This window comes from Anser cygnoides, chromosome 2 (genome assembly GCF_040182565.1).
Source record: "Anser cygnoides isolate HZ-2024a breed goose chromosome 2, Taihu_goose_T2T_genome, whole genome shotgun sequence".
NCBI lineage: Eukaryota > Metazoa > Chordata > Aves > Anseriformes > Anatidae > Anser > Anser cygnoides.
The window spans coordinates 24,365,364-24,388,678 of record NC_089874.1 but is presented as its reverse complement, the minus strand read 5'-3'; the positions used below and the strand labels follow the sequence as shown (position 1 = coordinate 24,388,678).

The following is a 23,315-nucleotide window of genomic DNA, read 5'->3' as shown; positions in this document are numbered from 1 at the left end:
TCCCAGCCTGTAGCTCTGCTTGGGGTTGTTGCGCCCCAGGTGCAGGACCCGGCACTTGGCCTTGTTGAACTTCATACAGTTGACCTCAGCCCATCGCTCCAGCCTATCCAGATCCTCCTGCAGAGCCTTCCTGCCCTCGAGCAGATCGACACACGCACTTAGCTTGGTGTCATCTGCAAACTTACTGAGGGTGCACTGGACACCCTCATCCAGATCATCGATAAAGATATTAAAGAGGACCGGCCCCAGTACTGAGCCCTGGGGGACACCACTAGTGACCGGCCTCCAACCAGATTTGATTCCATTCACCACAACTCTCTGGGCCCGGCTATCCAGCCAGTTTCTAACCCAGCGAAGCGTACACCAGTCCAAGCCCCGAGCAGCCAGTTTCTTGAGGAGAATGTTGTGGGGAACTGTGTCAAAAGCCTTACTGAAGTCAAGGTAGACCACATCCACAGCCTTTCCCTCATCCACCAAGCGCGTCACTTGGTCATAGAAGGAGATCAGGTTCGTCAAGCAGGACCTGCCTTTCATAAACCCATGCTGACTGGGCCTGATCGCCTGCTTGCCCTGCAAGTGCCGCGTGATGACCCTCAAGATAATCTGCTCCATGAGCTTTCCTGGCACTGAGGTCAAACTGACAGGCCTATAGTTCCCCAGGTCTGCCCTGCGGCCCTTCTTATAGATGGGCGTCACATTGGCTAGCCGCCAGTCAACTGGGACCTCCCCCGATAGCCAGGACTGCCGATAAATGATGGTAAGCGGCTCGGCCAGCTCCTCCGCCAGTTCCTTCAGTACCCTCGGGTGCATCCCATCCGGCCCCATCGACTTGCGCACATCCAAGCTCCGTAGCAGGTCGCCAACCATTTCCTCGTGGATAGCGAAGGCCACATCCTGCTCCCCATCCCCTTCCACCAGCTCAAGGCACCGGGTATCCAGAGAACAACCGGTATTGCCGCTAAAGACTGAGGCAAAGGCGGCATTAAGCACCTCAGCCTTTTCCTCATCCTTAGTAACTAGGTTTCCCCTCGCATCCAGTAAAGGATGGAGATTCTCCTTAGTCCTCCGTTTCGCGTTGATATATTTGTAAAAGGATTTTTTGTTGTCTTTAACGGCAGTAGCCAGGTTGAGCTCCAGATGAGCTTTGGCCTTTCAGCCAAAATATCAGCCATGATATCAGGCTATACACATGTATGCTTGCAAAATTGTGCCTTTTCATCTCCTTCCAATACACAGAACAATCTATCACTTCGTTATCCAAGTCCTAAACATGAATGGACTGATGAAAATATGCCATATGGGAACTCTCTGATCTTTTTCCTCTTGCATTATTGGGAACACTTAATTATAGATAAGGGAGTAATATGCTCATCTCCCAATCTGCACTTAAAAAGGCATTCTGCCTGGTTAGAAATGCAAGTTTTTTGTTGTTGTTTTTTGTTTTGTTTTGTTTTGATCACAGTTGTATTACAGATGTCACTAACAGAGTTGACTAAAACATTTATTCAAGTAACTTTCTCATTCAAGTGTCTAATTATGGACTAATGCAACATTATGAAATTACAGAAGAAAAGTATCGAGATGTTTAAATGTATTCCATATAACAAGGAGGGATAGCAAAGTATTTTCCACATTACAGGCAGCAGTGAACAAACACACAGTGAGTAGCTTTGTTTGGAGTGGCAATGCTGCTGCAGTTAACAGTAAATAGTTCAATGCTGGTTTCCTCATATAGTGGGGAAGGAAAAGGACATGGCTTATACACGTGTTTCACATCCAGTCTTATTTTCACACTGTGATTTACTTTAATTTTATACCACTGGAAACCATAATATAAAAGGTCACAACAACTTGTAATGCCTTAAGATCTTGATAGGAAACAGGATGCCTTTAATCCATTACCACACAGTAAATCAGCAGCAGTAATTATTCCTACAACCTCAGGCTCATATCCCCATATTCCAGCTGCCAGAGGCACTGACCTAAGGTCATGCCTTTTGACTCATTCTCCTCCTGGGAGCGGATGCATCCTCACCAAGAACAAGCTAAATAATAAAAGCTTGCATTTGGCGGGACTGGGAGGAAAAGCTCATTCCTTATTGCCCCAAAAAGGTGCTGGTTTTGACCAATTTGTCCTTGTGGCCACCCCATGCAGTGTCACAGAGTTCAGCTCTGCAGCAGCAAGACTGATCTGCCATGCTCCCCTTGCCCTCAGGAGCAGCCTGAATCCACTGTCTGGTGCCCGCTCAACAAAGAGCAAAACAGAAATAAATAAAAAAACAAACAGAAACCAACCAAAAACCCAACCTGTTAGCAGCCACTATTCATCCTACATACACTAAAACAATGTGGCTGATCTCACCTCTCCAGGTGACAGCTCCTCAGCAGTGGAGCTCATCCCTTTGTTCCAGCTGGATCACTGAATGGGATTGCTCACAGGTCCATACTCTCAGGCTATTAGATCTCCCTTTGAGAAAATGGCCATTATTCTTCCTTGCATATACAATTTTAAAAGACTTACAGTTCTTGAAGGTATTTGGTGTCGAAAAGCACTTCAGAGGATTTTTTAAAAAATAAATAATAATAATAATAATCAGCAGACTGTTGCAGTCGCTTAGATGCTCTGAATTGTACTATATTCCCATACTTGCTTCTACCATCAAAAATCTCCATATACTACCACAGTGATTCAGGACAATACTCTGAGGGAGCAAAAGACTTTTTGAATTTTTTTTTTTTTTTTTTAATGAAGCCTCACATATTGATTCATACTTACAATTGCTTGCATTTGCTTAGCTCAGACATTTCTTACCTCTATTTCTGGATTATAAAACCAGGTCAGACTTACATAAAGAAAAAATATGAAACTTTCTAAAATTTAAATTTTGAGTTTAAAAGGATCTAAATAATGGGCTACAGAATGGGACTAAATAACCTGAAATTCTGTGACTACTAAAAATTATCACAATTTCCACCTACTAAATTATTGCACCCCGTTTCATATGGTTATTTTCCAGATTCACAGCCATGGACTTTATTATTCAGATTTCTCCATATTTAGCTTTCTCAGCCATTTTTGTTTTAAAAAACACACCTTGTTACAGCAAGATAATGGTACCAATTTTTTAGTGGTAATATTACAATCCAACATTTAGAATTCACTTCTAAATATCATTTTTTGTTTGTTCTGAATATTTTATTCCTTCCAGTAAAATATATTGGAATATATATTCACAGAGATCTATCTGTGTTTGTTGAGTCACAAGAGTCCCATATTCTGCCCAGGATACGGTTGACTGAAATACGCATAGCAAGCAAGACATATCCAGAGCACATCACATTTATAATGCTTGCATCAGCCACGGACATATCTCACAAGCAGCAGACTCTCAAGAAGTCTTCCTACATTTTAGAAAACTGCTGCAGTCCTCCACTTTGACCTAGACAAGATTTCTCAACAGAAAAGAGTATTAATTTTAGCTGAATGCACATATTTTGATGTTTGTTCAAAGCTACTTTTTGAAGCTCAACTATTAGAATACTTCTGCCACTATTTACTTTTATTCCTTTTTTTTTCATTATTATTATTTCCTTTTTCTTACTCCTCCTCGGTAATTTTTACCCCTCCAAAACACCAGTGGAACACGGCTGTTCTAACAGTGCTGTTTTTCGGTTTGTTAAAGCTTTCAAAACTTTTTTGTGACATTTTTATTATGATTTTATTGAGGTAGAAGCTAAAGAGAGATTTTCTCCCTACAGCTACACAGGCTTGTATATACTGCACATCAGTGGGACTGCTTAGGCATAAAACTGCCCGTTGCTCAGCATCACAACTAGAAAGGGAGGGAGGGAAGGAGACAACAACAAAAAACTTTGAAAGCTAAAAAAAACAAATAGATACAGGTACATGTGACCAAGATTCAACACGGTCAGCTTTAACGGGCAAAGGTTAAATAGGAGACAAACAACCAGTGAGAGACTGATACTACTAGAGAGTCACTGGAAAGTGAATCTTCATGCTTGGGAGAAATCTTCTGGAGAACTCAAATGGGAAAGATAGTCAAGATACTGAGACAGAAGGGAGTAAAGGCTCTCAAGCCTTTGAAGAACTGCAAATAGCCCCATGTCACCATAGAAGCCAGCACGGATTGCAGTGGCTAACATCACCCCCAAGGAGGACCGGGGCACAAAGGGGTGCGCTTCTTTCTCTTCAAGAACCAGACTGAGAGTTTTAATTGTTTGCTTTTACGCTTTGCTTTTTCTGAAAATAGTTGCTGTTCACACAGTTTTCTTACTAGTAGCCCACATTTTTCCCAGTGCAAGATAAGGTTAACAGCACCACTGAGCACTGGGAGAGGGTATCTTTTGTAGGACAGCTTTTAGCAACCAAGATTAGATTTTTTTTTCTCTGGCTAAGGAAATATAGATCGTAGTAACAAAGATAGAAAAAGTATGCCAAAATGTTGAATACAGAAATAGAAGAAGCTATTTCAAAGTGACATTAGTGTATTAAAAATAACAGAGAAAAAGAAGTGAGAGGAAGGAGTCTGTTCTGACCAGGTCATTTCAAGTAAACATTTCATTGATACAGACCATAGGAAGGTAACAGAGTTATTCCAAGATCTTACAGGATGAGTCCTCACACTATATTCTCATGTGAATACCTGTCTTCCTCAGATTTTTTCAAAATCTATGTAGTAAAGAGAACTTTAATGGAAAATTACATTGAAAATCACCTGACTATTCTTATACAAGCTGTGTGGGTTATGTTCTCATGCATTTTTCATAACTGCAAAACAGCTTGTGAATGTCACACTTAACCATCACACTCCTAAGCTTAAGTTTTAAATATCTTTTTTTTTTTTTTAAAACTGTGGGATATTAAACTTCAATATAAAGCCATCCTCAAGGGAAAAATATTATGTTCACAGTACCCTTGTAAATTATTTAAAACCAAAACTAAAGATCTGTTTTGTTCTATGACTGAAAATAAATAAATTCATTACTAGAATAACTTGAAAGTGAAAGGTAGCCCAAGAGTCATAACAGATTAAATTGCAAAACTTGCAGATTTTTTTTAAACCATTCTACATTTTGTCTTCTTTTTCACAATGGTAAAACCATTTTACAAAACTATACACAAATCTCACAGTAACGAGTGCCCTTAAGGTTTGATCCCATATGCAATTATAGGTCCAATGCAATCCCATTCTTTCCTTTCATTTTAAACTTTGCAAAAGGTGGATTGTTGTCTAGGACCACGTTCAAGGGATACAGAGATGTTCAAGAATCCAATCTGAGCATTAATCTGAACTCTCCCACTACCAGATTCCATCGTCTTGCCTGCATCTTTCCATCCCTACAGCCATAAATGAGCGATCTGAGCCGCAGCTACCACAGAGCTCTGTTAAATGGCTTGGTGCTGTTTGTAAAGATGTTTACTTGTTCTGCAGGCTATCAAAGCACAGTAGCTGGACCAGCTGCCACATTTTATCTGCCTTACCAGTTAAAGACTATCCCCCAGGTTAAGATTCCTGAAGCTTCCCTCTAGCCAGAAAAGAAAAGTCAGCTCTCTACACAGAGCTCTGAACACGTCTTACCTTAATAAAAAAGTATTACCCAAGAAGGATGCACCTACCCTTGTAACTGGTGGGATCCTAAAAATGGTTAAGGTTCCATACACCTGAACAGGAACACAGGTGAGAATACACACGAAGTGTTTAGGCAGACAGAAATGATGCTTCCTGCTTACACAAAATTCTAACTTTAGTTTCTGTTTGAAGTTAGATCTTTTACGCAATCAATTTACAATGAGTTAATAGGATCAGTTCATGATTTTGCTTGTATTTCTTTGGAGGAAAGTTACGTGCAACCGGACCAAAAATTAACAGAAGTTAGAAAAACAGAAGAGAGGCTGCTCTCCCCAAAAGAGTGCACTAGGGCATTGCATATTGTAACTTTTTTTTTTTTACATTTATGTTAGTTGGTAGAAAGAATAATTAGTATTTCACTGCATTTAGTTTTTCTACTGCTGAAAGGTAGTACATATAACTTAGCACATAATTTGAATTCATTGCCATGGATCTGAAGTCATTCAGAGAACAAACTGATGTGTACCAGCACGAACCTAAATCTTGACTAGACAGTTAGCTCACAAAAGCTGCAATATTCTATTTACACACTCTGCAAAAGTATTATTCCAGTATATAAAATATGTATAAAGAATACAATAGAACTTCACCTTGAAATACAGAACAATAAATATGGCTACACGCCCAAACAGCATGGATCTCAAGCAAGATTTTCAGAGAATTAGTCAAATCATCTTCCAGACCAAGTGATATTTTGGGAAGAGGGGCATAAGTTTGTCCTTTTGAGTTGTGGTTTGTTGTTTTTTTCCCCTTTCTTTTGTCCAGTTGGTTTCATAGCCTTACTCTTTCTTCTAACAGGGAGCAGAGAAAAACAAGTTTCTTCCCTTGGTAAGCAAAAGACTCAACAAAAGATTTTTTGAAAGATATATATATATATATATTTACATACGTACGTATGTATATATGCTTATTATTGTGATGCGCTGGATCAGAGCAAAGGCCTGTCCAGTCAAGTTGCCTGCCTCTAACAGTACTAACAGATGATCCACAGGAAGGCAAATACCTACTTTATTCTGTCCAAGGTGAAGATCATCCATTATCCTGGGTGAAAAAAGCATGTCTGTTCTGCTGTAGATTTCACTCCATAGTAACATTCAACTTCAAACAGTTTAAAAATTTGGGAAATCACATTCATAGATGTTTTCTTACGTTTAAAAGAGGGGCGGGGCAGTACAATGCAATGTCACTGTTTTACATAATGAGAATGTAAATATCGGGGGAAAGACTTTAAATGTAAAAATTCAGTTTGTCTTATAAGAAGAAAAAATAATGTGCTAGCTTCTCAGTGAATGCTACTGCACTAATTAACAACAGAGTTTCTACAGGGTTGCAAAGAGGTGTGACAGTAACTGTAGACAATTTCTTCGTGTTCAAGAGCAAATGATTTATTTTCCAAGTGACAATCTGTGGGCAGGAACACTGAGTTCCAGCTTTCATAAACTTCTGTGTTTCATCCTTCCCATCACAAGGTACAGAGCATTCAGAAGGTACAGAAAACATAAAATGGATCACATGCCACCTGCTGAGTACTATTTGGTGATCTTCACCAAACACTGATGCTGATAACTGCCAGGGAGCTGATAAAGCTTCTGAAACTAAACAAAAAAGAGCATGGCACCCTGGGGCATTATAAATAAGGTCTTTCTTGAAAAACGTTATTTTTGAGACAAATTAGGGACTTTCATCTGAGTAGAAAGTGCGTGACAGATATACAGGTTGATACAGAGCCTGCAAGCCTCAGCCATGTACCTTTTGCAAGACATCAGTTCACCTGATGGCTACAGAGGACTTAAAATGATGAAATGGAAGAAACTAAAAAGAAACCTGTTTCTAATACAAAGCCTCTAGTAATCAAGCATAGAAAGTGAAAATTGAAGGTAGTATACGTCTGTCGGAGTATCTTTAAAAAAAGTTTATACAAAGCAGAGCCAAAACTGCAACACAACTACACGACTGTAGCCAGTACAACCCATAGGGCATAACATGCTCAAGCATATTTACAGAAACTGAAATGCAGTTCAGAATGGCATCATCTGCGCGGCAGAAGAATTTCCAGGGAAGCAACTTATTGAATTATAAGGGAGAATGTGAAGCAGCTCTCTGACACGAAAGAAAAAGAAGTAATAATCAGACGAGGAAGTGGCAAGGGCATCTGCTACACAGCATTGGGACTAGAAAAAAAAAACTAAACCAAAAACCCTTAGTCGATTCAACTGTAACTCAAAACCAGAGAACAACAAATTCCTGCAACTAACCACACAGACGTATGCTCAATGAAATGTGCATCAGAACATCTTGTGCTTGAGGCGATGTAGTCAGGCTCGGGGGAAGGGAACGGCTTGATCACATCTCTGCCCTGGACGTTTGAATTTCGGGTCTGCCAGTCAGGACCAGGTGTGACCTGCAATCAGGGGAGCAGCAGCACTGCCTTTTGCTGTGAAGTTCTATTCTTCCTTATCATTGACATGAATACCCTCATTATTCCACAAATTATTACTTGCCAGGTGCTCTTCCGAGCACTCTTTGTGAGGAAGAGTTAAAAAATGACTAACAATGCCTAGAAGCAGAAGAAGGGAGTTCACTGAACAGAGCTATAAAAACCAGGGAGAATTAACGGGAAGTTAAGAAATCAGAATTGTATTTCAGGAAATGCCTATGCATCTACTTTCCAACATGAGGCATCCCCAGCAAGTCTGTGTGACTCAGCCCATGAGAAGATTGGTGAGAGCGTGTGTTTAGCTAGGGACCTAACCAGCAGCACAGTAGGAGGGGAAGCATTAACATCATTAACAGGAGAAAATACTGGGATTGCAGGACGCTGCCTGGGCACAATAGAGTACCAGCCCTCTGGAAAAGAACAAGATGTCAATAACACACTTTCAAAATAAATCTGCTTCCAAATTCTGGAAGCAAAGCAAAGAAAAACCTTCACTTTTATTAGGAAAGTATGTAAAGCATTAACAGAAACTAGTAACGATTTCTATATGGAACAAGACAAAAACAGCAAAGATTTAGAGCAAGCTAACACTGCAAAAAAACTTCAGGAACTTTCAGAGGAAAAAAAAAATCACTTAAATTGACAGTTGTGCTGCCAAATAATAATGAGGCATCACTCACAAGTAAACAAGGAGCAAACTGTAAATGTATGAGTTCCTCATCTTCCAAAAAGTTCTAATTTAAAAGGTGTTGGTAAGAAATAAATAGCTGGAGTCTGACCAATGCTGAATATACAGTGCTTGTAGTGCCTACACCACCCAACTACCCCCAAAAGAAGCTGAGAAAAAAAAAAAAAAGCTCCATCCTTCCGTAATGACTACAGTAGTTTTATGAAAAAAACTCCTTGTTATGGATTGATCTGAAACATGCAGGAGACATCTTTGGCAGCAGCTATATAACACTATACAATGATGGAAAAGCAAATTTCTTTTTGCTACAGATGGTTACGTTTTAAAATGTAACCTTTTCTCCAAAGGACAGTCCCCTAGAGGCATGACATCTTATCCATTAAATTCACATGGGTTAAACAAAGCTCATCTGCAGAAAATGAATCTCTGTCGCTTCTCCTTAGAAGTCTGACAGAATTCAGTCAAACTTCTCTACAGAGGACAGGTTGTGCCCAGAAGATAGAGCAAAACAAAACAATAACAAAAACAACAACAAAAAAATAAAGAAAAGAGAGAAAAAAGGGCAATCAACCTTTAAAATTATTTCATGCCAACTAAGATTTGAAGCATTGCACACATTCTGCTTAGATCTGTAGTCTTCACCTCAAAGGTCACATTATTATGGATTTTTTCTTGCCAAAGCATAACAGAAATAGTTTTTCAATAATTTTGAAGGTCTTTTGGGGGAAATCTGTCTGGGCATTATTCATGAAAGACATGACATTTTATTTATCTGGTTTCATTCAAAGTACTTGAGGATGAAACAACAATGATTATGTATCACCAACACCTTCTTAGCTGTTTTCTCTCTCACACAGACAGTTTCTGACAGGGAAATAAATGCTAGTTTTACTACTTGATTTTAAAAGAGAGTTTTAAAATGGAAACAAAATCTGTCAAATCTGATTTGTTTCTCGAGTTTCTCTGAAACATAAATCTAAAACTCAAAAAAAAAAAAACCAAAAAACCAATTCAAGCAGTTTCCTAAACTTCATGGGAAAGAATTCTTCCTCACAAATAAGCAATCTTCCACAAAATTTCCAACATAAACATTGTAGCAGCTGTAAAGCCATAGCAGGATCAGAAGAGGAAAATGCTTAGAAATCCCTTAAAATATATTAGCTGGTATCTGAGAGGAATCTAGAAACATATTATCTTTAAAGTTTCATTTTCTTTTTATATATTATACTTTAAATGAAGCAGTACAACTATACATGGGAAACATTTTTAATGGCAGCCGCAAGCTTCTTGTTTTGTTTCTAAGCAATCATTTTCCTCTTAAGCAAGAAACCATTTATTCAGTGTTATTAAATCCACCATTTTGTCATGCAGACATCAGCTTTTGAACTTACAGAGCTAGGGCTGGAATGCCGTCTGACTTTAGGTGATTCTTTCCCTGCAGATGAAGTTTTGAAGTTAATGCAAGCATTATTCTCCGAATGAACCCTCTTCACTTGGTTGGTTGGTTTCTCAAATGGATCAAAACTACTTTGTGTCCTCTGGACCCTGACTTTCTTGTCCTCAGGAATTGTATCCAGAGGTTTGATCACTGAATCCATTCCCTGGCAGTTCCTTGTAGACATCTTTGTGACACATATCTGAAAGGAAAAAACAGCATTTATTGATTTTAACAGGCTTGAAGTCTTAACGATCCACATATCAGCCATCAAAAAAGGCACTGGAATACAAAGACTTTTACTTTCTATTCAAATATTAAAATCACACAAGCATTTTACATAGGGGACACACACTAACAGTCATAAAAATAAAAACTGTAGGCTTTTACTCTGTACTAAAAAGAAGAAAAAAAAAACGGAACAGGAACATACGTCAAATTCATTTGTGTGTTTTCTCATACAGTTTGATCCTAGCAACAATGCCATTTTGCGTTTTCCTCCAATCTAGCCACTGATATTTGCGAGCAGTATTGATTTCCATTTGTTTAAAATTGGATGAGCCTAAACTTAAATAAATGATGGTAGTTTGGGTGTGCACTTTGGTGCTGGCCTGCCAGAGAGCCAATATCAGTATATTACTTTATTTTTAAATAATGCTTATACAGTGTTATTATTATTATTATCACCATACGTCTCAGAAAATGAAATCAGTAAATCAATTCCCAGGCACTGAAATGTGAGACCACAGCTTAACAGCACACTAAAGCTCAGAAGTTCAATTCTCCCTTACGGTGAAGTCCGATGCCGCCAAGCCCTGAAGTCTGCAACTTGCTTCCCGAGCTACCCAGATAGGTTACTGCTCACGCAAAAGAACTCAGTGAGCAGCACAGCGAGCTCAGATACTCCAGTTACATAGTTTTATGTATATTATGTATTTTTCACACTGCGATTTATAAGAAGTTTCTTAAAATCACACAAGTTTTGGGGTGTAGTTGGGGGTGTTTGAGGTTTCAGCTTCTGCATATTGCACTAGAGATTCCACTTTTATGTAAGGAAGAACAGAAACGCTTTTAGCTCTCAGGCTATAGGGAAAAGCTATGAGAGGTGTTGCAGACAGACCCTAGATGCTCCTTGAAACTTAAGGCAAATCAAAAGAATCTCCAATGTGTTTTTTCCAAGATATCTGCAAGTCTTTAAGGGTAGAAAGTGATAATTTGCTATCAACTCTACTGTTCTCATACATACACTTAAACAAGCATAATGTTCCATTTAAGCACCCACAATCTGAGCATTGTGGAAAAGCTGCTGCCATAAACTGGGTAACATGAAGAAAAAAAATAAATTAAGATATAAACAGGACTCTTCCTCCATAACCCAAATGTCTCCAACACAGACTTCTCCAAAAAATTATTCTTTGCCTCTTTCACTGAGGAATTCTGTGCCTTGAAATCCACCTTATTCCAATTGTTTACAGAAGTACCATGTGGCTATACCTTGAGTTTTTAACATTTCGTGGGTTTGATGATCAGCTGTAGCAGCAGATCAAAGATTTTTTTTCATACGTTAAAAATTTAAAGCGCACTTCTCACACGGTGCCATCTGGCCAAACTACCATGCACCAGTTCAGCTCCAATTAAGGCCATTACTAGCATTACAAGCCAGCTTTACAAGGGTTCATGTTTCTTCTCATTAACGTGGTTTCTCCAGGACTAAAACGCAACCAACTTTTAACAGAGAAGAGGAACAGCCCCCCTTCTTTTCAAATGGTAGTACTCTCTAAGGCCAAAATTAAAGCAATTATGTAATTTTGGTCTATTACTTCAGAGAGAAAAGATAAAGAGCTGCTGCACAAAGAATTTTTAATTAGCCTTCTTGTAAAATTAATTGGCTTTTTTTTTTTTTCTAAAAAACCTACTATGCACAGGCATGCACCCACATACTTCCCACTGTCCTCTCCAGATTCGTGTTCTTGTGATGGTTGCTACCAACAAAGATGTTTTGACATAACATAAACTGAAATTCCAGTTAAAATAGCAACACTTTCATTTTGCTTAATCAACGTGGATGCAAATAAATTAGTACGTATCTCTTAGCCTCTGAAATCCTATGATCTAGAAAACAGGGACAGGGGATAGGGAGAAAAGGTGAAAAGCTGTACTTGTCTTCCTTCCAAATTACAAAATGCCACCTGTGACTGGTTAAAGTGTTTGGAATCCATAGCTACAAGCATGCTATGGTTAACAATGCCACGACTGCTGTGTCTCATTTCTTTGTCCACTGGAAAGTCTCCATGTCGTACACTAATGTGGGCTAAGTAGGCCTTGCATTAAAAGAAAAAATGAAAAAAAAAATAAATAAAAGCTACACATCTGTTACTATTGATCCTCTCTACACTGGAAGCAGTTAATAGTTTGGAATTAGATATTGCAGGGAAACACTTTCACCTTCAGGTCACTTGATTGAGTCAGGAGTGGGATAAAATTCCCCGCCATCATCTTCTAACAGCCACCCTCAAACTTGCAAATGGCTGGAAGCAAGATGTGCAGCAGCCAACCCCCCGGGCAGAAGTCAGGCACCCCAGAGGGTGCACGGCATAGCAGCATCACCAGTGAAGAAGACAGAAGATGGTAGAGAAGTGCAAAACCAGAGACTGCTCCCTGCTCTGTCACTGGGGCACTTCTCATGCCAGCGCTGCTTCATTCATCACTTCTCTCTCAAGGACCGCAATAGTCTGCTGGCATTAATTAAACATCTCACCAAGTGACCGCTGAGCACTGAGAAACTAACAGGGCCAAGCTTCTGCTGTTCTTTAAGGATATACATTTCCAACCCATCTACCTTGCCTGAGAGTTTTTCTTAGAAGAAATAGTATCTAGGTGCTTGTTTTACATCGTCACAAACTAAGTCAAACTTAACCTTAAAATTCCGCTCTATAAAATCTGAGAGAGTCTAAAACACCAGTACTGAGCATGGGCGATAGCTTCAGCATTACACACCGTAAGGTTGCAGCAAACACGTTAGTGACTTCAGTTTTCCCTCCATCGGCAAGAACTAAACTACCACGATAACCCTGCTTTTGCCATCAGGTAAAGGGCATGCAGACGTGCCATCCTGAGCTCCAGCTAATTGTCAAACTTATTTCACAATGACTTATTTTACAGTGACTTAACAGTGCAAATGTTTTGGAAACCTTCCTGTGCACAGAAATGGTTTTAGATTTCACTGAGGTGACCAGATCACTTTGAAGAACAGCACAGGTTGAATTTTTCTACTACACTGATTTTGCCTTTTAACTATCATTTTTGCTTATACCAGCACTGCAAAAGTGGTTTTTATAAATCTCAGCTACTCGAAGGTAGATAAAAATTCTTCTCAGAAGCTCTTACAAAAGTCAATCTGTCCCATCTGGTAGCTCCTTGCTGGTAGTCACACGTCTAATGTCTCATTTCCAGCTTGCTTTTTGCATGAAAGATAAAGGACTATGTTTCAATTAAAACACAGTATTTGTCACAAAAGCCTCTTTCAGAAGCTCCTGTGTGCTCTTCAGGGTCAATCAGAATTTTTCTATAACTTCATTTTGCCATCTGTAAGGCAGAGCATGTCTTTATACCTCATTTCATGTGTTATCTGCTTAAGCCACAGGCTCTTCAGAATGGGGACTACCCGTTCAGTAAACCTACGTGCAGAACTCCCCCCATTGCATTCCAATAAAGATGACAAAATCATCCACTGCTGCCTCAAGACCGGATGATTTTGTTGAATATCTGCTTAGCTACAGTTACTGGAATGAAAAACAAAGTTAAACAAGTGTAACAGCTCATGACATATAGGAAGTCAATCCGTATGATTCATTACCCCCTTCTTGCCCTTACTCTATAAATCTATGTAACGCTGTACTTAACACAGTGCAGCACACACACTCAACTGGGATGTTGTAAATGTCACAATAATCTAAAAGCAGTGTTACAAGATGTGATCAATGGGACCTTAACTATTACAAATATTTACCCCAAATGCACCCACAGAGAATACAGGTGGTATCTTGGTTTGTCATACACGAGATGATAATTATGCTTTATAAAATGTCATCAAGAGAAAGAGGAGAGTATAAATATGATATCCATTTAATGAAAATGTAGCAAACATCATGAGCTATTAAGCATTTTAATTACTGTGTTTTTGTTTGTGTGTTTTTTTAAACTTAAAACATTGTACAAATAAACATTCAGGTATGTCAACACTGAGCAACTTTTTCTGCCCTTCTGGAGCTTCTACCATGATTTGATACTTTTCCCACCACAAATAATATACAAAGCGTAACTTTCAGATGTATAGACTACTTCAGAAACTCCTTGGCGTTTAGAAAAGGTGTAGCGTAGTCACAGATGTCTCTTTCAGAAGAGGTATTTCTGGCAGAAGATTCCCTAACTTTGGGGAACAGGGAAATCTGTTCTCAGTTTATGCCTTCTCTCTTCATAGAAAACAGGATAAAGAAAAAGCCAATTGACTTAATACATTTAATAACTATAGATTATTGCAAATGCAACAGGCAATAGAGCAAAACATTCTGCCTTGCCAGGGCTGTTTGAGCAGGTGTGATTTTCCTTCCTAACCTTGCACCAAATTGCAAAGGCTTGGGAAAGTCACTGGCTGATTCACTGCCTCTCGCTTTGGGAACCTTCGGCTGCCCAGGCACGAAACAGAAGGGAAGCTGTGCCTACTTCCCACCACTGGAGCTCCAGCTTGGCAAGAATCCCATCAAGGTTTCTTTGAGGAAGCATGCTGAAACAGAAGAAAGCAAAAACAGCTACAGAGGGGCAAGGACAAGGGACAGACAATTTCAATGGAAGTGACACTTGCCTATGAGGATAAAAGGTAAAAAAAAAAAAAAAAAAAAAAAAGGAATGGTTTGTATGGTATTCACACAAACAATCTCTACATGTAGGACATCAAGTCTCTGCTTCATTTCCAAGACCAAAGTCCTAGACAACCTACTAGACTCCAGCTCTGAACCTCCCTTTGGAAGGAGTCTTGCTCTTCTCCGCAGAGAACAGAGCAGTTATACAGAAACTGTTTTTATTGTTATTGTTATTTTGAAGTTACTGTATGGGAAAAGCATTTCCAAAGCAGCACTTAGAAATTGTCCAGGGACTCAGTGTCTTCATGGGAAATCTGAAAATAGCCATGTATGTTTGTTCCTACCAAGTGAGGTAGTAGTATTAATAGCAAAGAGTCCCTGACCCCAGTCTTGGAAAAAAAGATGCCTGTCAGCCTAGGTGTTGTCAGACAGAAGCACCACTCCATGAACATCCTGCCCATTACATCTTACATAAGGCTCATTAATGTTAAATACAGTTTTACTTCCCTTCGTTTTTTCTCTCCCTGCTGCCAAACACTATGCCAATACCCCACGTAGTAACCAGAACCATCACTGATGTCTCATTCACTCTGCACACCCTGATAGCTGATCTATACCCACTAGTTAAATTTGTCCCCAATTATTCAGTCAGTCTTAACTAAAAAGCTAAGACAAAATGAGAGATGATGAGACAGAAGTCTTTTTGCCACTTAAAACCTACAGGACAAAGACCCACCTTGTAGTTGCCTGAAGTGCTCTTCTCTACTTTTGAAAAATAAATAAATAAACAAATAAAGGACTATTTAAGTCGCAAATCAAAACAGTCATAGCAATTCTAATATTACTTGAGCTATTATAGGTTCTGGCAACGTAAACCAAAATAAAAAGCAGCCCCACAAAAGGTAGTGCACTCTGGTACTAGAGGTTATTTTAATGCTTCTCTGTGTGTGTTTTTATTTATTTAAAGTAAGAAAAAACATTACCACACACCCAGAACATTAAAACATCATACACTTTACAATTCCTAATTTTATAACCACAAAAAAAGCATAAAACAGATCATACTTTGCAACTTTCTTAGCTGCTTATCAGAATCAGGAGATGGTGTACAACAGACAACAAAACAGCTCGGACAGCCTTTTCTTCCCCTCTCATCCTACTCAGTCTCACAGTCAGTTTGAGATCCCAAGGCTGCTGTAGGATAAACACACTTAATCATCATTACATCAGTAAGGATCACTGGGCTGCAGTTTCCTACATCTCCCACCTCAACATCACGGTATTTATCATATCTCAAGACATAATGTCTGCAAGCAGCCCATTTTTTTTCCCATAAAAATTACTGCTGAAGAGACAGAAATCAGTAGTGTATTTTTGCTCCATCCAAGACTCCATAATATGCCCCATTAAATAAAGGCAGTGTAACCACTCATGGAACCATTTCTAAAGGTATCTTTTGATTCACCTTACATCATTTCACGCAATATTCCTTAATCTTCATTTGGGTTAAATGTTAAAATAAATAAATAAAACTATCAAATTTAGTTGCCCCGATACAATTTCAATGTAAGCTTTTTTCAGTTCATCACTGTTGACAAGATTCAGAGCTCCCAAGCAAACAGTATTTTTAGAATTCAAGGTTTCTGGATTAATTCAGTTACTGTTTCAAGTTATATAGCATTTAAAGAGTGAGAGTAATCAGTTAAAACATGTAAGTAATTTATAGTGCTTATGGTTCATGAATTTTAAAACATTCATGAATGTCCCCTGAATTAATTACCTGTTAGGGTGCTTAGTAAAAGACTGGCTGTCCCATATCACTGGAATTTATTCATACAAATAAAGACATCCTCAGTAACAAAGAACAATCTTTTCTTTAGCTTTGGCATGACAGACCAAACATCCTACCACACAAAAGGAAAAAAATATATATGCTTGTAAAGTGTAAAGACATACTATTCTAAACCTCATGGAGTCTTTTAGAAAGATGCATTATACCTGACTTTGGATTCCTACATGTAGCACCCTACACGTTTTCACTTTGGTCATCCAGTACCTACATACTTACATAAAATGTCAAAAAAATGCCATCCATGTTTTAGTGCTACTCTTCTCTATTAGACATTGTCATTGTGAGCATCCTGGGAAGAAGTGGTCAACTGGGTAAATACCAGAGCAAACACCCAAAATTCTTGCTAAAAAATCCAAACAGAACACCTGAATTCCCCTATTTGCATTGTTTTCAATAGAAGTAATACGAAAGGACCCTATATAGAGAAATCCAAGATCTAGCACCCATGATACGAAAAAAAAAATACTGAATGACTTGAGGCAAGGAAGTCACTTAACCTCTCTGCAGTTCCATTTCTCTGTTTGTAATAACGATCTTGCCCCTGTCACAAGGAGAAACCAGGAGCACTAATTAATTTTGCAAAGAACTTGGGCTTTTTAAGTGAAATGTTATGAAGATATCGATTATAATTTGTAGAGCCAAAGCCCTCTGGAAGGTGGCACAACAATCTCTTTATTGCTGAGAATAAGACTTAGCACTTGCATTTAGCTGACAGATGTATAAAGAAAAGAATCATAAATAGTTAAGTGACTACTAACCCAACAGCTGAATTGCTGAGAGCATACGGCCAGCATTAATTTTCACTGAAAAATCCTATCTGGGTATGAGTTTTCATTATCTTCTATAAGCATGTTGTTTTCTGTCGTGCCTTGGTACCATGGCAATTGAGAACTACACAAGTCATTTGCCGATTCTGGCAGCACTGGAATTTGACATTTGCTACTTACAAAACATCATTTGGGAATGTTCTGGAGTATTATAAGCAGCTTTGTTCAAAATAAAAAAGGGAACTGACAATCTTGAGGATCATTCTCTTTGGAGAACAAAACATCGGGAGGGACCTGTCATGTCACAACCACGGGCCTGCCCTCAGCTGCTCCCCTGAGGGGAGGCCGCTCCCTCCATCTGCCCTGAGAAGGCCGGCAGCTGCCCCAGCAAGGAGCTGCAGCACCCACAAGTCGAAAACCAGACAAGAGCAGATCGAGAAGAGAGTTTAACTGGTGGGAAGGCACGGGCTGTGCTAAGGAAAAAGATCAAGGAAGAACAAGTGATGAGATAAGGGAACAAAAATTACGAAAGGGGAAGTAGAGCATGTAATGCTAAAAGACATCACCTGTGACACACTGGAACAACCAGCATAGTCAGGCCCACACATTTAAGAGATGCCCTTCCACATTCACCTTTCCTTGTAATTAGATGCACCAGGTTTTTGGTTCGAACATCTGATGGGCACAGCTACAAAAGCAGTGAGAGAAGTTGGGTAAGACAGAAAAAAAAAGGGGGAAAAACAAAGGACAAGAAACAGAGTAACAGTCTGACAAGGAAGGAAGATGTGAGGAAAAAAATTATGATAAAGTAAGACATTTTCCTGTCCTGATGGCCTGCAATTTTTGTGTGGTAACTTCTGGGTGTAACAGGCTCTACAATGAATGTCCCAGAACTACAGCTCGCAGGTATTATTTGTTTAACTTTATGTGGATACAGATAGTGCCAGCTATGTTAGCTGTGAACTAGCAACTACTGAAAACAGAGCTTGGAGACTGAAAGTGGTATCCAGTGACATCATGGGATCCTTGCTGTACCTCGCACAAACTTGCTCATAAATCTGTGAGACAGCCCATCTCGGAGGCTTACTCCAAAAATGGCCTTTTTCTTTCTGAAGTCAAAGCTGATGTTAAACCAACTGTCTTTGTCATATGGAAGAACACAAATATAAAAAGGTCACTAGAGTGCCAGATGGAAGCATTTTTGAACTGGAAGCTCTGGCATTAATTCTCCCTGTTTGTCTGAAAGGCTGAACTCAATGAGCAGATTAAATGTCTGCGCTGCATTGCCAAGTGCGAAACAAGTCACTCTCATATAAAGGCCAACTGATCAGACCTGAAATAGGAATCCCAAAATCATACAAATCTGAAAAGAAGTTTTAACACCTGATTCAAGGAAAAATAAATTATTCCACTCTAAGTTATTATGGTCAGTGCTTAAACAACTCCCCAGCCAAACCTGCACTATAACACTTATTTAATCTGCTAAATTAATACCTAAAAATTAGCCTGATTACCAAATGAAGCATAATCCTATGAGTGAAGAATTATTGCACATGATTGTGCAATAATTGGACAAGGCAAGGTGGAGCAGAGCGTTTCTAAAATTATTATTTTTTGTTCTGTTCATAGCAAAGGTTAGCTTCAGAAAAAGTGGGTTTTCAGTCCATTAAAATTGATGTTCCTCTCCTCACAGGGAAAAAGGGTTGATTTTGAATAGAGCCCAGACTTGACCTTAGGTGTATAAAAGCCTCCGTTATGTCCTCACAACAAAATCCTGTTCTGCAACAACAGTAGCGAGGAGTCACCTAAGGACAGGGTCTCAGCTGAAGGTCACCCAGAAGCCCTGACAGCCGGTAACGTACATGAAAAGAGACAAACTCAATGGAGCTGATCTAACGGGGAGCGTTGCTCTCTCTCTGTACTTATGCCCTAAAAATACAACTGTGTTAGCATTGAGGACTCTGCTAAATAAATTCTTCCTTTCACTTGCCCGATGCTCAGGTTTGCTACAAATTAAGTATCACATCATCGAATTAGCACAGGGCTGCTGCTTCCATTAACCCAGTTCAAGACTTACTGTACCCAGAAGCAGAAGGGTTGCTCCTCCAGCAAGCCAAGCAGGAGGGCAGTGGAGCAGACCGGAGCAGGAGGTATCAGCGCAGCAGATGGCTTCCAGCAAGTGCCACAAGCCAACAGCTCCTCGTAACCAGCAGAACAGGAGAGAAAGTGTCTCCCATGAAATCGTGACAGGTGGTTTCTATATTCTTTTACTTAGTTACCCATTTGTAGCTGTTGTCTTTCCTCCTCTGTAACCATATGAACAGCATTTAAAAATAAAGATTAAAAAAAATATATTTTCAATCCCTTTCCCGTATCAACCTCCTGCTCCAACAGATGGCTCCATGTGCCAATGCAAGTTCATGCAGTTTTCTTTTCTTAAGCACATTATTAGTAGCTTTGTATGAACATTATATTAAGTCTGAGTTTACAGGTTTATATTTTTATTTTGTCCTCCAACACTCCCCCCAGTCATGAAGTAATCAAGGGTGTATCCATAAATGCAGAAAGTCTTCCCACTGCCATACTGAAATGTGAGAAAAACAAATGGTGAACAACTCCATAACTTGAAAGCAGGTTTTGCTTAGCTCTTTTAGGCTCCTTTGCCTATGTTTGCAAGCCACTTGATTCATTTACAGGCATCACCAAGTACTTCTACTGGAAAATAAAAACAATATTTATTCTCTTACAAGCAGGGACTGCAACAGAAATACTGTCAGTGGTCAAATCTGGTCATGCAACTGATAGTGTAAGACTACAGGCCAACGGCTATATTAAAAATTCAACTAAACTCTTTTATCTGGTGAGCCTGAAGTCAGATGAAAGCAATGAGATATGATGAGATAAATATATATATATATATAATTACAATGAACCAGAGAGTTCACTTCAGACTGAAAAATCAGTCAAAGATTGTCTCAAGAACCCAGGACCAACTTTCATATATAGGCTAAAGAGCACTTTTCTTATAAAAAGAAAAGAGGAAGGGGACAGGTTATACAACCATCTTTGCAAAATATATGCAGTTCACATGGAAAGTTTTTTACGACCATTTGCCTTCATGCACTAAAGCAGCATGCTCTACAGTCCATTACAAATCAATATACCATCTGACACACCATCAAACCATTTAAAAATGCCTTGCAAAAAATAACTCAAGATTAGAAGAGTAAGTTAGTTTGGTTCCTTTTTCTTTCAATCAGATTAATTCTCATGTTAATATACACGTGTGTGTGTGTTTGTGTGTATTTAGTTACTTTATTCGCTTTCTTCTTCTCTTCATTTTTTCTTCTTGCCTTTCCTTCCTTATCTTCTAAAGTTCCTTTTTACTATCTTTACCAAAAGCTAGAGGAAAAACTAGGTAACAAGAATTCTTTATTTTACACTTCTAATGCATTTCAAAGTTTCATTCTGGTACCAAGAAAGAAATTTCTCCTGCTCTTAGATGCTTCATCCCTGAGGTCAACAACCTTACAGCTTAAGAAATGCAGCTTCCAAGGCAGAACAATGTCACTAGGAAAGAAAAGCTCTCCCAGTGATGCTAGATCTGGTGCCTTACATATTATCTTCTGAGCCACTGAATTTGACAAGGTATCCTCTGCCACATCAGTATAAATAGATATAGAGAAAAAAAGCTAAAACTTATTATTCTATTGTCCAAGTACCATCAGAGATTTGAATACCCTGTATTCCAATTCAGTCTCCCAAAAATCTTTGAAACAGCCATCCATGATCTTTCTGCCAATGTTTTCTTCTGTGAAAGTTTGAGAGTTCAGATGAGGATGACAAGTCCAGCTTCACAAACAAATGAAGAGAGTCCTCATCTGTGTTTGGATTTCTCACACACCTGACTTTTGTTTGTTTGTTTTTGTTACTTTTTTTTCCCCCCAGATAGAAATCCTGGTTACAGAACTCTAACAAACTTGAATGAAAAGTCTTAAAGGAATTTTCCAGCAGCCATTGCAGATTTGTCAGACTTGCAGTAGCACAATAGCTTACAAAGCAAAAAGGTGTAAGCAAGCATAATGAAACTTGCCTCTCAGTACATAATGTGTAATGTTGGATAAAATGGCAGAAGCCTTGTAAATATCCTACGTCCCATAATTCAGAATTTTGTCAGGGGCTGTAATGAAAATTGTAGCATCCAAAATTATTCAGAATATGAAGAACACTCCAATACATCTTTTCTTGCAGAGATGTATAAAGCTTAAATGGAAAGGTTTTGAAATGATAGTGAGAAGAGCTCATTATAAGGACAACTGTAATTTTGCAAGAATTCTCTGAACAGCTCAGAGATAATGCTCAATTTCAAAAAACTAGGTAATTCAACAGAAAAGTGAAAATCACTGCTGCTTCTTTGATGAGTTCAAGAGAGAATGTGTGTTGCAGTAGACTTATGGCTGTGCTCAAATCAATTCTAGAGAAAAAGCTGTAACAGTACAAAACAATTGAGCCTGCTACAGTCAGTGGCAATTTGTGCCTCCAAAGCTGTGAGTTCATCTCAAATAACTTGCAACAAACAACAAAATCCAAGCAGCAAATTGTTTAAAAATCACATCTAGCATTCGACTCGGAACACCAGTAAGAAGTCCTCCATCCATACAGTACACTAAATTTCTCAAGAAAATACATCAACAAAACTGACTGCAGATGTTATGCATGACTTTTCCTGCATGGCTGCCTGTCTATCATCAGGAAAATCACATTTTGTAATTATATCCTCTTCAGTATCTGGACCACTTTGACAAATACAGGTAATTCCATGCCAACTCGAAAGCTATGGGGTGGTGGCTCCACCACTTCCCATGGCAGTGGCAAAACCAACCACCCCCATCACCAAGCTCTAGGATTTTCCAAGACAACTCTTTTTTATGACATTAAAACAACATACCTGTAACTGATATTTAATCAATGGAAAATATTTGTTTTTACATAAAAACACTATTTATGCAAAGCCCAGGCAAAACATTTTACTTGTAGTCTCTACAGTTTTAAATACTTTTTCTTTGCACTTCTACAAAGATTTAGTAGACTTAAAGAGGACATATTCAAACATACTAAACCTGTAGACTGGAAGGCATCAGCAATGAATAAATGAAGCTGAGCTTTCACAATACACAAACAGGCATTATGCTTTTTCCTAGAGTCTTTATTTCCCCACTGCTCACTTTGCACTTTTGGTATTTTCCTCTTCAGGTAAGTCATATACAACATAATATTAAATTACAAGCATCCTACACAGCAAAACTGAAATACAACTTACATGAATCTGATACAAGTTCCAGAACAGAATGATATAAACTGGGTCAAAATCTTGCTGATATGATGTTTGTTACTAACTTAGCTTACTTTACATTTATGTAAAAGTCTAGCTGAAATTTGTCATAAATTTATTTTCAATCAGAAGCTGCAATGGATCTCCTAGTCACTATGACAAGACAGTAAGTTCTATTGCAGCAGTGACTTATAAAAATTCCAATAATAAATTCTCAACATTTTTGCAAAACAAATCAAAAAACCTCACCTAACAATTTTCACACCATTTCTGACTAGTGCACTGTCATGGAAT

The 23,315-nt window shown here is 38.7% G+C and overlaps 1 protein-coding gene across 4 annotated transcripts in view; it reads right to left on the bottom strand.

Annotated features, from left to right (window-relative positions):
* CDK14 (cyclin dependent kinase 14) overlaps positions 1 to 23,315 on the bottom strand; it is a 328,969-nt gene that overhangs the window by 237,897 nt on the left and 67,757 nt on the right. For all 4 annotated transcript variants that reach the window (XM_066991698.1, XM_066991699.1, XM_013187015.3 and 1 more), the window contains one exon: positions 10,168 to 10,413. In XM_066991698.1, coding sequence (XP_066847799.1) covers positions 10,168 to 10,413 — 246 coding nt within the window. The remainder of the gene's footprint in view (positions 1 to 10,167; positions 10,414 to 23,315) is intronic.